General features: G+C 39.6%; 1 protein-coding gene across 7 annotated transcripts in view; it reads left to right on the plus strand.

Moving 5' to 3' along the window:
* INTS6L (integrator complex subunit 6 like) overlaps positions 1-15,448 on the plus strand; it is a 57,051-nt gene that overhangs the window by 26,617 nt on the left and 14,986 nt on the right. For 6 of the 7 annotated variants that reach the window (XM_044937550.1, XM_044937546.1, XM_044937547.1 and 3 more), the window contains 3 exons: positions 3,110-3,273; positions 6,247-6,399; positions 9,737-9,869. In XM_044937550.1, the coding sequence (XP_044793485.1) occupies positions 3,110-3,273; positions 6,247-6,399; positions 9,737-9,869 (450 nt within the window). The remainder of the gene's footprint in view (positions 1-3,109; positions 3,274-6,246; positions 6,400-9,736; positions 9,870-15,448) is intronic. The other variant, XR_006548879.1, reaches the window with a different exon arrangement.

A 15,448-nucleotide genomic window follows, 5' to 3' on the forward strand; every position in this document is an offset into this window, starting at 1 on the left:
CCGTTGCCTGTGGCTACCTTTCTAGCTTTAATTCAATGTCAATTCTTCCTCAGAACATTCTTCCCTTTCCCTGCCCATTTCATATTTCTGGTCCTAGTATTAGGATAACACTGAATTCTTCACTTCTCTAGTCATGAAATAGCTGGATATTCACGACAGAGTGCCACTTAGCCAGCCATCTGGTTTTGGTCTTGTGAGCGCCAATGTGTCAAACTATCTTGATAAAATCTATATTTGTTACCACACATCAGCAAGAGGTTGTGAATGTTTAGCCAGGACCTGCTAGTATTCTATAAGATCCTACACCAGTATTTTCCTGGCCACTGTTCTTTTTCTGGGGGGTGGGGGGAAGTCGAGGAGGGCTCCACGTGGCTTGTGGGATCTTAGTTCCTTGACCAGGGATGGAACCTGGGCCCCTGCACTGGAAGGGCAGAGTCTTAACCACTGAACTGCAAGGGAAGTCCCTCTTGGCCATTTATTAACTGCAGAACCTTTTGTCTTCAAATGAGATTTTATAGAAACTTCAACATCTCAAAATATGAAAGCAGAGCTACTTTTGTATTGGGAAAGGGAATCATACCCCATTGCATGGCTCCCTCAGAGCTCTGGGCTTCCCTGGTGGCTCAGACGGTAAAGCGGGAGACCTGGGTTTGATCCCTGAGTTGGGAAGATCCCCTGGAGAAGGAAATGGCAACCCACTCCAGTACTCTTGCCTGGAAAATTCCATGGACTGAGGAGCCTGGTAGGCTACAGTCCATGGGGTCACAAAGAGTTGGACACGACTGAGTGACTTCACTGAGAGCTCTGTTCTAGGCCATAGCTTGTCTTCATTCCTGTCGGTTCATGCACAGCATACATACCCGTGTGTACCTAGACTCCATCATCACCACAGTGCTTGTCTGATCTGATTCATACATTTTAATTGTTGTGGCCACAATTAGTGGTAGCTGCCTGGAGAAGCAAAGGGTAAGTGCAAAGGGGCAGAAAGACACATTTCTTGCTGAGGCAGTGGATCCTACGGTTCCTGAATTTTTTGCTTTTTAGTCTCTAAAACCCTTTAAGAAGCTAGTGGAAAAATAGAGACCCCTCTCTCCAGAAAAATGTACATGGACAACACATGCACACATAATTTTGTGTTTCATTTCAGGGGTTCTTGGACTCCAATTAAAAAACACACAGATAATGGACTTGGAGACTCAGGGTGGGAAGGGGAGGGTGGGATGAAGCAAGAGAGTAGCATTGACATATATACACTACCATGTATGAAATACATAGCTAAGGGGAAGCTGCTGCATAGCAGAGGGAGCTCAGCTCAGTGCTCTGCCATGACCTAGAAGGGTTGGGGTGGGGCGGGGGGTGGGAGAGAGGTTCAAGAGGGAGGGAATATATGCATACTTATGGCTGTTTCACATTGTTGTACAGTAGAAACAAATACAGCATTGTAAAGCAATTATCCTCCAATTAAAATACAAGTTTTAAAAAACATATGTAGAGATGGCCTAGGACTTCTATGAATAAATTTATAGAACTCTACCAAGAGAAACAAAAAAGTCTATATTAAATGGAGAGGTACCATGTGCTTGACTGCAAAGAATGGATAGTGTGAAGGTATCACTTCTCAAATAAATATAAATATATATATATACATATACATATATATTTCATGTACTTTGATCTAAAATTTTTTAACAGGATTTTTGGGAAACATAAAAGATGACTTTAAAGTCCATTAAGAGATAAAATAATAAATGTTAAATACCTTAAGAAACACCTGCTGTAGAAGACTGAGGCCTCACAGCCTATTTCAAAATAATTAATTGTAAAGGAAGGACATGTTGTATTGGTAATGATAGACCACTCAAGTCCATAATTTTGTGTTCATTACCTTCCCGTGAACTGGGAACTTTCCTACTGAAAACCAGTTAGATCGTGCCATATAAATAGCTCAAACGTTCTTTCTAGCTCCATTTTCCCTTTGTCCAGAGTTCTTAACCTTTGAGATTCTCATGAAAGCTAAGAATTTTCTCCTCAGAAAAATCCACATCCCCAGAACTGTGAACTAACTCAACTTCAGAGGGGATCTTTTGGTTCCCTGAAGCCATTATATGTATTCTCTATAGTTTCATGGACCTCAGTAAATCCCCTGCTCTAAAGTAATTACTTGTTTAAAGTAATGCTTAAATAAGTAAATCAAATGGTATATAATTTAAGAAAAACATGAGACTCAAATCATTATCACGTATTTTTTACAATTATAATTTAGACTAATGAATCATAACATTAAAGGTTATGTAACTCTGCCTTGCCCTGTTTTCAGGGGGCAAATGAAATACGCTAGCTCAAATAATTAAAATACACTCGGGGTATATTATTCAGCATTATATGATGCCTAGTTTCCGTGGGATTTTAATATGGGTGAAGAAGGAAATTATAATGAAGTAGTCCATATAAACTTGATGCATTCACTTTGTATTCCCTCCCCAACTATATACATAGATTGATTGTATTGTCATCGTTCCTTCTACCTTTCAGTGAATTTGCCTTTGTGGTCATTGGGTCTAACTGTTTAGTAAAGAATACTTTTTTAATCTAGTTGAAAATAGAAGAAAAAATCTAAATGGATTTTATGACTTATTCTGTCAGATTCCAAAAATGTGAAACTATACCAGGGAATGAACAATTTTCATATGCCTAATTTGAAAAAATAACTGTTGTGGTTTAGTGTGTTTAATTTGTGTCAAATCTCAGAAAATTTAAAACTAACTTTATGACAGTTTTCCATATAACTACCTATTTCGGTTATAATTAAGGAAGAAAGGTATAGGATATCAGATTAGAGGAGTTGGGTTAGATGATGAAAAGGGTTGCGATTGTAAAGCAACTGCACTCCAATAAAAAAAGTAATAATAAAAACAAAACAAAAACAGAAAAGAGTAGCCAGAGAAAACATTTAGAAAGTCTAGTGGAGTCACTTTTTTTCTTGCATCTTTCATGAATCACTGTTTTGGTCTTGTTTTGTACTTTGCTTTCAACTGAAAAATCTGTACAAGGAGATCAGTGGCTGTACAAAGAAATTCATGCCTTATTCTGTCTTTTGTTTAATTTTCAGATGGACTTATGGATTCATCCAGGCCAAGCAATTCATTTGCTGCTCAGCCATGGCATAGTTGTCATAAGCTCATTTATGTGCGGCCTAACTCTAAGACTGGTGTTCCTGTTGGACATTGGCCAATTCCAGAATCTTTTTGGCCGGATCAGAATTTACCTTCACTAGTAAGTGTCATAAAACAAAAAGGTAAACATCATTCTGGATTTTCAATTAGCTGATTACAGAGAACCGTTTAAAATAGCTTGGAAACTTTTAAGCTGTGCCTTCTCTCACTTACTGGAAAGTCTAGCTTGTACTAAAAGCAAGAGAGGACTTCCTTTCTGTTAGGGCATTCTTTCTCTCAGTTGCCTTTACCACTTAATCTACCTTCTTTAGATTTTAAAATATTGTTATTTTTGATGCTGTTGCAATCTGTGGCTTGGTTTTTATTTCAGAGCCGCCGACTGAATTTCTATGGTAAACAATGCATGAAAAGGGCAGGCACTGATTTTCATGTACATCCTTGGGAAATTAGAACTTAGTTTACACTGTGTATAGGTTCTAGAAATGTATTCAAAGCAGAGATTCATCCATTCTCTGAGGGAGCCATTGGACATGTAGTGGGACTTTGTGGGCCTACTTTTCAGTATTTTTATAATCAGTGGACTTGAGTTCCTTGGCAGTGTACTTTTCAGTTCAGTTCAGTTCAGTCGCTCAGTCATGTCTGACTCTTCGCAATCCCATGGACTGCAGCACGCCAGGCCTCCCTGTCCATCACCAACTCCCAGAGTTTACTCAAACTCATGTCCATTGAGTCCGTGATGCCATCCAACCATCTCATCCTCTGTCGTCCCTTTCTCTCCCCCCTTCAATCTTTCCCAGCATCAGGGTCTTTTCCAATGAGTCAGTTCTTCTCATCAGGTGGCCAAAGTTATTGGAGTTTCAGCTTCAGCATCAGTCCTTCCAATGAATATTCAGGACTGATCTCCTTTAGGATGGACTGGTTGGATCTCCTTGCAGTCCAAGGGACTCTCAAGAGTCTTTGAATGATGAGTAATTAAGCAATATTTTAAAAATTATCTTTAAGCAAAGATTTATCTTTTTGTTCACCATATTTGGTGGAACAGGGTTTGATATTGTAGTTGCTCCATGTGAAACCTATTCTCCTTTTCATCCTCCTCCCTCCTCCCAGCCAATATAAAAAGGCCAGAGCAATCCTTGGGGCATCCAGGTGTCTCAGTGGCAAAGAATCCACCTGCCAATGCAGGAAACGTGGGTTCAGTCTCTGGGTTCAGAAGATCCCCTGGAGAAGGAAATGGCAACTCACTGCCGAATTCTTGTCTGGAAAATACCATGGACACGGAAGCCTGGCAGACTTCCATGTGACAGTTCATGGAGTCACAAAGAGTTGTACATGACTTAGTGACTAAACGGCAACAACAATCCTTGCTAGGGGTGGGGCGGAGAAAGAGGCACAAAAAGGTCACTGCTTTTCCACTACCTTCCAGATTCAGCCAATCTATAGTCTATCTAAATTTTAGACATTTCTGACATGAACTGGATTTTTCTCCTGATTGCTATTTTGAGGTTCCTGCATTTTTTTCAGAGGTGCCCATGGAAGGCCAGAATATACGACTGAAGAGCCATCCTCAGTCCCTGCAGTGGGTGAGGCTCCATCTCCTCGTCTGTCCCTCAGGACACTGAGGTGGCATGCTTGTTAAACCTCAGAGCCCAGTTACTCTCAGCTCCTTCAAACCCCAGAGTGAATGGTTTAGTTACAAATCTGCATCATTATTGCTGGTGATGGGGTTTCACTTATGTCTTTTTATAGATTTCAATCTAATAAGTCAGAAATATTTCACAAGTTTGATTAAAATTAAAATCAGGGAAAAAAACAGAATTGAAGAAATTCCAGGTAACTCACATAGCTTGTGTTACTGTTCCTCCAGGTTTTTTTTTCTTTCTTTCTTTTTTTTAAATTTTGGCCACACGACAGGGCGTGTGGGATCCTAGTTCCCCAACCAGGGACCGAACCCATCGCCTCCACATTGGAAGTGCAGAGACTCAACCACTCGACCACCAGGGGCAGTCCATTCCTCCAGCTTTAAAAGCACATTGAAAGGCTATTTTTCTCAGTCCCCAAAACCTCTTGTAGGTTTGTAAATCATAAAGGCAAATTAGCATGTTTTTCCCTTTTATAAAGAAAAGGAAATGTTTTATCATATTCACATCAACCTTACAGATCTCTGAGCAAGAGTACGCAGAGCCATGTCTCACTCTTGACCCTGTGACTTGTCCTGTCTCTTTCTCTCTCCGTTTGCCCTTGCTGCCACCATTTCTCTCACTGGTGCTCTCCATCCCCACAAGCTAAACCCGTTAATAAAATGACTCCTCCATCAGTCTGCTCTGGAACCCCAGGTACACGGCCTTTCAGCCCAGCCAAGAGCATCCCCATCTCTAGCTGTTCAGTAAGTGTTTGGGTGTGAGAAATGCTATAAAAATTTAGCTGCAAAGAAAATTTCAGCCAGGCCCTGGAGTTGTGACGGGCTCATTTTCAGTCTCTATCTTGCCTTTTCCATTCCTTTATAATTGTTCGTCTTGCTTGTTAGTGGCTCCAGCTCTGTCATTACCTCATTTGAAAGCTCCATGGATTTCCTCTTCCCTAGCAGTTTCTGACTTATCTGAAACCTTACAGTACAAAGTAGTGAAGGGAAGATAGTCCTTGAATGTCACAAAGTGGATCTGAATTTCCGGGTTCTTAATATTCAAGGCAATTTTATTTTTTACTTCCCTAAAACTGTAATTATGAGTGTTATAATTTACCTTTCTTCTTCCCAATGCCAAGTAGATGGTAGAGCGAAAGAATCTGAGTCTCCTCTGCCATTGATGACACTTAGAGCTCAAGAGCCATCTTTTGCAAAACAGCCCATCTATATATCTCAGCGATGGTTTAACAAAACATAAAAGAGTTGCATGTAACTATGGCTGATTCTTGTTGATGTATGACAGAAAACCACAAAATTCTGTAAAGCAATTATCCTTCAATTAAAATTGTTTTTAAAAATGAATGACCAACAAGGACTTAAAAAGAGTTTCAGAGTTGTCAGATATATCAACTGTCTTGATAACAGATTGTATTTTCCCCTCTTGTTTTTTAGCCTCCACGAACATCTCATCCTATTGTGAGGTTCTCCTGTATAGATTGTGAGCCAATGGTAATAGACAAACTTCCCTTTGACAAATATGAACTTGAACCTTCACCCTTAACTCAGTACATCCTGGAACGAAAGTCGCCCCATACTTGCTGGCAGGTACTTCCCCTTTGTTGTTAGCCAAATGTCTGGAACCACTCAGAGATCTGGGAATTGTTTAAAGAACTTTCAAAGGTTAATCTGGGAATAGTTGGGCTGAGTCTATTAATAATGTTTCTCACAAATGCTATCAAGTAAGCAACATGGCTAAGCAAATAACTTCAGGCTGAAGTTAGCCTACCATACATTGCCATTTAAGGAACCTGATGAAACCTACATATTTGGAGGACTCCCCTGAAGCCTATCCAGGGACCCCAGGTTAAAGGCTATGGCTATGGCTTCTGCAGCTGAAGCAATGTTCTCAGTCCTTATTGTGAACTTGACAGATTGGACAAAGGTTTTTTTTGTTTTGTTTTGTTTTTTTGGTCAAACCACATGACTTGCAGGATCTTAGTTCCCCAACCAGGGATCAAACTCGCGCCCTCTGCAGTAAAAATGTAGAGCCCTAACCACTGGACTGCCAGGGAATTCCCAGTACAAGACATTTTTGACAAACAAAACAAAACAAAAACATAAACCTGAAATTACTTTATGTATTAGTGTAATGTAATCAAGCTCTTCTTGTAGTACAAACTACATTGGTGTGTGTGGTATGGATTTTCCTTGGATGAAGGAGATGCATAGGCAGATGTACAACACTGACCCTTCCAAGAGGTACACTTCAGCCAGGAGGGCTTGCTTATTTGTTAATAGACTCACCTTTGGATTTTAATTTGTGAAAATCCATATATGGTAATCACAGCTATTTTATTTGAAGATAATAAGGAAGTCCTACACTGTAAGAATGTTTGTTCTATTTCTAAACTACAGCAATCAGTAATTGTTACATTTTACTTACTCAAGGGACACTTTCAGACCACCATCTGTTTCAACCTACAATGTGAAATCATTGCTACTAGTTGTCTTTAAACTACTTAAATTCTACAAAGATGCTAAAACTGGGTAGAAAAAAAAGGAACAGGTGTAAAGCAAGGATGTAAAAGTGCAAGAAACAGAGTGATCTCATAAATATAATACTGAGTGAAAGAAGCCAGACATAAAAGATCACATATCATATGATTCAACTTTATATAGTTCAAAAAGATGTTAGATTGCCTTTTATTTTGTTCAAAGTCAGGAGAGTGATTTCTCTTGGGGGTACAGAATGGTGACCAGAAAAAGACACGAAGGGTTTTCTGGTCAGGTTCTATTTCTTGATCCAGGTGCTGATGACACATATACGTTCATTTTTTGAACATTCATTGAACTGTATACTTATAATTCATGCAATTTTGAATGTATGTTTATATTTCAATAAAATACACCAAAATGTGCTAGAAATGTAGATATAGGGATGAGAGCATGCTAAGTTAAAATCAAGGTAAAAGCTTGAATTTATGAATTGAAAAACATTTTGGAATACAAGCATATAAAATTACAAATTACAGTTTTTCCCCCAAATAAACCCTTTATTCTATATAGCATCTTCCTTGTAAATCTTCTCCAAAGGAACTTAAGAAATCCTGTCCTCAATCCTTGCAGCACCCCTTAAATTTGCCATATGTCTTTCTCTTGCATCTTATGTTACTTTGGTTTAGAGTAGTTTAATGCGATGAATTAGTGGGAATGAAAAAGAATAAGATGAACCAGGAGCCGGGAAATTTTGGAAAGTCATAATGGAAACTGGATTCTAACCCCAGCTCTCCCACCAACTATGTGGTTTTTGGACCAGACACTTTCTCTAGACTAGATGATCTCTAATGATCCCTTTGAACCTCCAAATTCTGTGAATCTGCAGGTGATAAAGAATTTGGAAAAACTCAGTGGGCTTATGGGAAGGAAGGAAGGTATGAGGATGGGAAGGGAGGGAATAAAGACAGAAAGATAGTGAGCAAGGAACAAAAAATACAGTGCTTCTCCTTTCAGAAGAGTTATAGGTATGATCCTTGCTGGCTGTAACTTTTTTTATCCTTTGTGATGATTTCCCCTCTTTCTATTATACACACTTAGGAAATGAGGAAATCCAACATGTGGTGAAAGTCGCTCAGTCGTGTCCGACTCTTTGTGACCCCATGGACTGTACAGTCCATGGAATTCTCCAGGCCAGAATACTGGAGTGGGTAGCCTTTCCCTTCTCCAGGGGATCTTCCCAACCCAGAGATGGAACCCAGTTCTCCTGTATTGCAGGCAGATTCTTTACTGGCTGAGCTACCAGGGAAGCCTGGGTCCAACATGTTTTATTACAATTGTCTGTTTCTATTAAGGTTCAAATTAAGAGATGAAATCTAGTAGATGAGTCATGTTTTAACACAATCCATTGTTTTGTGGAGGCATCCATTACATAGGAAAGATTTATTTTGAGCTGCAGCTAAGTATAGAAAGAATTCAGTGAACTGGTAGGTGATGTTGCTGGTTGAACAAGAATTAGCAAAGTAAGTGGGTTCTGTTCACCATCAGGATGTGACTTCTGTCTTAAATATCCTGCTGAAGGATGTTAGAAAAGGTAAAGGTCTAGGTCCATAAAATTATATACTAATGTCCTGATTTGGCCAAAGAGTGAACATGGAACACAGAGAAATCATGATAGCTAGAGGACTCCAGAATAGCATATCAGGTGAATGGGACCTGAAAATATCATATCTATCAAATCAGGAATAAGGAATAAGATGCCTAGTCATATGGAATAAAGATTAATGTTCTCATTTTTATTGAATGTTTGTTCCACCAGGATTATTTACAAGAGAAAATGCCTTCCAGATTGAACCAAAGCATCTCCTTGCTCAATATAATTGTCTCAAAATAATTAGCACCAGTGCCTGGCTTGTAATAGACTCCTCAATAAATATTTATTGGATGAGAAATGAATAAATGGGTAGGGAAATGGGGCATCAAAGGGAAGTAGAGCAAGACTTAATAGTAGTTCACATAAGGGGTGTTAGCATAATCCTTTAAATGGGCTTTGTTTTTGTAATTGCATGCTTTAGGCATGGGGCCATGTTCCATTTTCCTAAAGTCTCCACTCTGGTCACCACTTGTTCTTTTGAGAAGTCAATTTGTTTTAATGGCTGGTATCACTTAGTGGTATTTCAGCCTAATTTTCCATTGTGCTAACTAAGTAAATATTTGGGTATTGTTGATGCAGCCTGTGGTCTCCAAATGGTTATTTCATTTACTAACACAATTTATAAAAGAATTGCAGTCTGAACATTCTATTTTTTGACATAAATATAGAGAAAGGAGTATTCCCATTTTTAAATTACAATTGTGCCAGAGATGCTGGTATAGCATATTGCTGTGAGTTTGGTTTGACATAAAATCCTTATTGTCATAACTGTACATTACTTCATGATCTTCTCAGGTATTTGTTACTAGCAGTGGAAAATACAATGAACTTGGATATCCATTTGGTTATTTAAAAGCCAGTACGACTTTAACTTGTGTAAACCTCTTTGTGATGCCGTACAACTACCCAGTTTTACTCCCTCTTTTAGGTAAGTCAAGTATGTGCCATTCAGTCATCTTTTCAGTGTGGTGGTAGTTTAGTTGCTAAGTTGGGTCTGAGTCTTTGTGACCCTAGGGACTATAACCCGCCTCCTCTGTCCATGGAATTTCCCAGGCAAGAATACTGGAGTGGGTTGCCATTCCCTTCTCCAGGGGATCTTCCCTACCCAGGGATTAAAGCTGGGCCTCCTGCATTGCAGGCAGATTCTTTACCACTGAGCCACCAGGGAAGCCCTTAGTCATCTTTAAAATACAGCAAAAAAGAAAAGTTGATGATGAACTAAGCATTTTAAATGTATCCAAAGAGTAATGGGTGTCAGGATATATAAAAGTCTAAAAACTGATTCAGAAAGATAGAATTGGCATCCTGCTTTCTGTTGTGTTCGTTTTCCTTTTGTTGTTTTTGCATCAGACAGAAAAGACTCTTCACCTGGGGAAGTGGAAGTATTAGTCACTTAGTCCTGTCCGACTCTTTGTGACCCCATGGACTGTAGCCCACCAGGTTCTTCTGTCCATGGGATTCTCCAGGCAAGAATACTGAAGTGGGTTGCCATGCCCTTCTCCGGAGGGTGGGGGTGTGATTCTTATGCTGCTCTTTGGTTTGCAAGCTCCAGTGTTCTCACCCCTCTTCTTTTTTTTTTTGTTTTTAATATGTGTGTGTACACACTTCCTTGTTTTCTTATTGTTTCACTTATTTACATTTATTTTATTTTTGGCTATGCCACAAGGCATGCAAGATCAAACCTGTGGCCCCTGCATTGGAAGTACAGAGTCCTAACCACTGGACGGCCAGGGAATTCCCACTTTTCTCTGGTTTTAAGTGCACTTGGCTTTTGGTAAACTAGTTTGGGCACCCCCAAAATTGATTGTGGTTGACACTTCAAGAATCTGATGGCTTTTTCAGAAAATAGGGCTTCCATGGCATTACTGGATTGCAGTTAGTTCCTCTACAAAAGAATAGGAAATGCTCTTGAGGCATCTGTTTTAAGCAAGGTAGCAAGTTAAAGTAATAGATACAATAGTGACTTCTGCAGTAACTGCAGTTGTAGAAGCTGTGGTTTCCATGGCAAAATTCTAAAAGGAACAACTCCAGAGGCTGTTACTCAGACATCACTGAAAATGTGTATAGAGATTTTTTTTTTTTTTCATTTAAGGAGCCACGTCTGTTTAGAGTAATATAGTACCACATGGTATCCTCCTCCTTGTAAAGTTACGAACATTTTTAGTTGCTGAGGTTTCTTAATTATTGCAAAAAGGATCAAACCTTTACCAAGTTTTAATATAGTCATTAAAAGCGTAAGATTTTTTAGTGCTATAAATAGTCTATGTATCAAATGTCTTGATAAAGCAGTTCTTTTAAATGTTGCAAATGAAGAAGATTAAGAGTGGGTCATCATAAATGATTGTTTTGGCTAGCCTATTTACTTTATTTTTTTGTCTACTCTAAAAATATCCTCTAAGAGGTGATTGTCACTTATATAAAATATAGATTATGTCTTTGAGATTAATAATACTACCAATAAAAAGTATTTTGTGGGTTTATTTACCCTGTCTTATTAAATATACCTTTATGACCTCTGGTTTTCACATCTATAAAATGAAGGATCAAACTAGCTAATCTTCACTTAAACTGTTAAGAATATTATTTTTCTGTTTTTTAAGTACACTTTTTATTTTGAGATAATTGTGGATTCACATGCAATTGTAAGAAATGATAAAAAAGAGACAACACCAAAAGTGCAGACAACAGAAGCGAAAATAAACACATGGGACTACATCAAACTTAAAGACTTTTGTGGATCAAAGGATACAGTAGAGAACAAAAGGAAACCTATAAAATGGGGAAAAAAATGCAAATCTTCTATCTGATCATTTGGGGGAGGGCTCTATCCAACCCTGCCTGCTGCTGCTGTTGCTGCTGCTAAGTCACTTCAGTCGTGTCCGACTCTGTGCGACCCCATAGACGGCAGCCCACCAGGCTCCCCCGTCCCTGGGATTCTCCAGGCAAGAGCACTGGAGTGGGTTGCCATTTCCTTCTCCAATACATGAAAGTGAAAGTGAAAGTGAATTCGCTCAGTCGTGTCCGATTCTTAGCGACCTCATGGACTGCAGCCCACCAGGCTCCTCTGTCCATGGGATTTGCCAGGCAAGAGTACTGGAGTGGGGTGCTATTGCCTTCTCCCCAACCCTGCCTAGACCATCATTATCCCTTTGCAAACATTCCAAACCAGAAACCCCAGAGGCATCTTTGATTTCTTCCCCTTCCCTGATCCCACACATCCATTTGAGGTTCACCTCATTCTTGACTCAATTCATATTCTTCTCTTTGGCTTCAAATATTCATTTCTAGGCTTTTCTATAACCTGTGTCTTCCAAGGAGCATAGGGTTTTTTACACCCTTTGAGGCTGAGGTCCTTGTGCCCTTGAATCCCTAACTTGGGTTTCATGTTGAGGTTCTGCAATAGTTTCCAGCCATACTTCTGCCATTACTTCGCTTTCTGGGTTGTGTGGTTTCCATAGAGATTTGGAGTCTGAACTGTAGGGTATAGCTGCCCTGATAATGAATCCTGGCTCTGCTGTTTGTTTGTTAGCTTCATGACCCTAGATAAGATACTTCACCTCTTTGTGCCTCAACTATTTCATCTATAAAGTAGGGATAATAATAGTACCTACCTGAAAGGGATTTCATTGGTGTTAAATGAATTGTGTTAGTTGCTCAGTCATGTCTGACTCTCTGCGATCCCATGGACTATAGCCCGCCAAGGCTCCTCTGTCCATGGAATTCTCTAGGCAAGAACACTGGAGTGCGTAGCCATTCCCTTCTCCAGGGGACCTTCCTGACCCAGGGATTGAATTCATGTGTCCCACATTGCAGGCAGATTCTTTACTGTCTGAGCCGCCAGGGAAGCCCTTAATACAGTTAAATTGCATTGAACTCACCTGGCAAAAAGTAAGTGTTCAATAATGCTTTCAGTCATTATTGTCTGATTAATAATACTGTTCTCATTATTAATATCTATGTTATCTTAGTAGCTCTTGAAGTCCCTGATATTCCATATAATATAATTATATATTTTAATTATATGTAAGGATATAATATAAAGATATAATATAAAGATATAGAACAGTTTTGTAGTTTTAGTAGGCAGTTCAGTTCAGTCGTGCAGTCATGTCCGACTCTTTGCAACCCCATGAACCGCAGCACACCAGGCCTCCCTGTCCATCACCAACTCCCAGAGTTTACTCAAATTCATGTCCATTGAGTCGGTGATGCCATTTAACCATCTCATCCTCTGCCGTCCCCTTCTCCTCCTGCCCTCAATCTTTCCCAGCATCAGGGTCTTTTCCAATGAGTCAGCTGTTCACATGAGGTGGCCAAAGTATTGGAGTTTCAGCTTTAGCATCAGTCCTTCCAAAGAACACCCAGGACTGATCTTCAGAATGGACTGGTTGGATCTCCTCGCAGTCCAAGGGACTCTCAAGAGCCTTCTCCAACACTACAGTTCAAAAGCATCAATTCTTTGGTGCTCAGCTTTCTTTATAGTTCAACTCTCACATCCATACATGACTACTGGAAAAACCATAGCCTTGATGAGACGGACCTTTGTTGGCAAATTAATGTCTCTACTTTTTAATATGCTGTCTGCTGCTGCTGCTGCTAAGTCACTTCAGTCGTGACTGACTCTGTGCGATCCCATAGACGGCAGCCTACCAGGCTCCCCCATCCCTGGGATTCTCCAGGCAAGAACACTGGAGTGGGTTGCCATTTCCTTCTCCAATGCAGGAAAGTGAAAAGTGAAAGTGAAGTCATGCAGTCATGTCCGACTCTTTGCGACCCCATGGACTGCAGCCTACCAGGCTCCTCCATCCATGGGATTTTCCAGGCAAGAGTACTGGAGTGGGGTGCCATCGCCTTCTCTGATTATGCTGTCTAGGTTGGTCATAACTTTTCTTCCAAGGAGTACGCGTCTTTTAATTTCATGGCTGCAGTCACCATCTGCAGTGATTTTGGAGCCCCAAAAAATAAAGTCAACCACTGTTTCCACTGTTTCCCCACCTATTTGCCATGAAGTGATGGGACCGGGTGCCATGATCTTAGTTTTCTGAATGTTGAACTTTAAGCCAACTTTTTCACTCTCCATTTTCACTTTCATCAAGAGGCTTTTTAGTTCCTCTTCACTTTCTGCCATAAGGGTGGTGTCATCTGCATATCTGAGGTGATTGATATTTCTCCCGGCAGTCTTGATTCCAGCTTGTGCTTCTTCCAGCCCAGCATTTCTCATGATGTACTCTGCATAGAAGTTAAATAAGCAGGGTGACAATATACAGCTTTGACGTACTCCTTTTCCTATTTGGAACCAGCCTGTTGTTCCATGTCCAGTTCTGACTGTTGCTTCCTGACCTGCATACAGATTTCTCAAGAGGCAGGTCAGGTGGTCTGGTATTCCCATCTCTTTCAGAATTTCCCACAGTTTATTGTGATCCACACAGTCAAAGGCTTTGGCATAGTCAATAAAGCAGAAATAGATGTTTTTCTGGACTCTCTTGCTTTTTCCATGATCCAGTGGATGTTGGCAATTTGATCTGTGGTTCCTCTGCCTTCTCTAAAACCAGCTTGAACATCTGGAAGTTCATGGTTCAAGTATTGCTGAAGTCTGGCTTGGAGAATTTTGAGCATTACTTTACTAGCGTGTGAGATGAGTGCAATTGTGCAGTAGTTTGAGCATTTTTTGGCATTTCCTTTCTTTGGGATTAAAATGAAAACTGACCTTTTCCAGTCCTGTGGCCACTGCTGAGTTTTCCAAATTTGCTGACATATTGAGTACAGCACTTTCTTTTAGGATTTGAAATAGCTCAACTGGGATTCCATCACCAGGGCATTTAGTAAAAAGTCGTGAATTTAAGTCATGTACACTTTAATGTCTGGAACATCCCTGTGGTTCTGCAGAGTACAATAACTGTCCATAAAAGTGACCCCTGTTTCCTGTTTATTAATTAAAGATTTTTATCAAAAGTATTTAAGAAAAGTTTAATTATTTAAGCACCAAAATTTACCTGGGTGAGGCTTAATTGGATCAATGAGCTACCATAAGAATCATGTCACTAGGGTGGTAACCGGATTATTACAGATGGAAAGATTCTCTCCCAATTGGGAAATGAGGAATTTTTTTTTTCTCTTGAGGGTCATTAACCAAAGCATTTGTAGCAACTTGTCTTTTTGTCCTCTTCTTAAATATGCCACATTCAGTCACTTATTTTGAAAAAATTAAGAACTGGGGACTTGTGTAAAGAATAAAGTTCATCTCCATCTTAAGACCAGTTATTATTAGGAAGAGGAAAAGAGAATAATTGGAAAAGGATAATTTGATATTTATTTATCACTATATATCCAGTGCTTTTCAGTTTATGCTATTTATAAATTTTGGATATTGTTTTCACATCCATAATCTAGTTACTCAGAACAATCCTATGGGGTAAGGCGATGATCATTAAACTCATTTTATGGATGAAATGGAGGCATAAAATGGTGAAGTGATTTCCTGAAGCTCACTGAGCTAAGTATATAGCA

Source organism: Bubalus bubalis, chromosome X, assembly GCF_019923935.1.
Source record: "Bubalus bubalis isolate 160015118507 breed Murrah chromosome X, NDDB_SH_1, whole genome shotgun sequence".
Classification (NCBI taxonomy): Eukaryota; Metazoa; Chordata; class Mammalia; order Artiodactyla; family Bovidae; genus Bubalus; species Bubalus bubalis.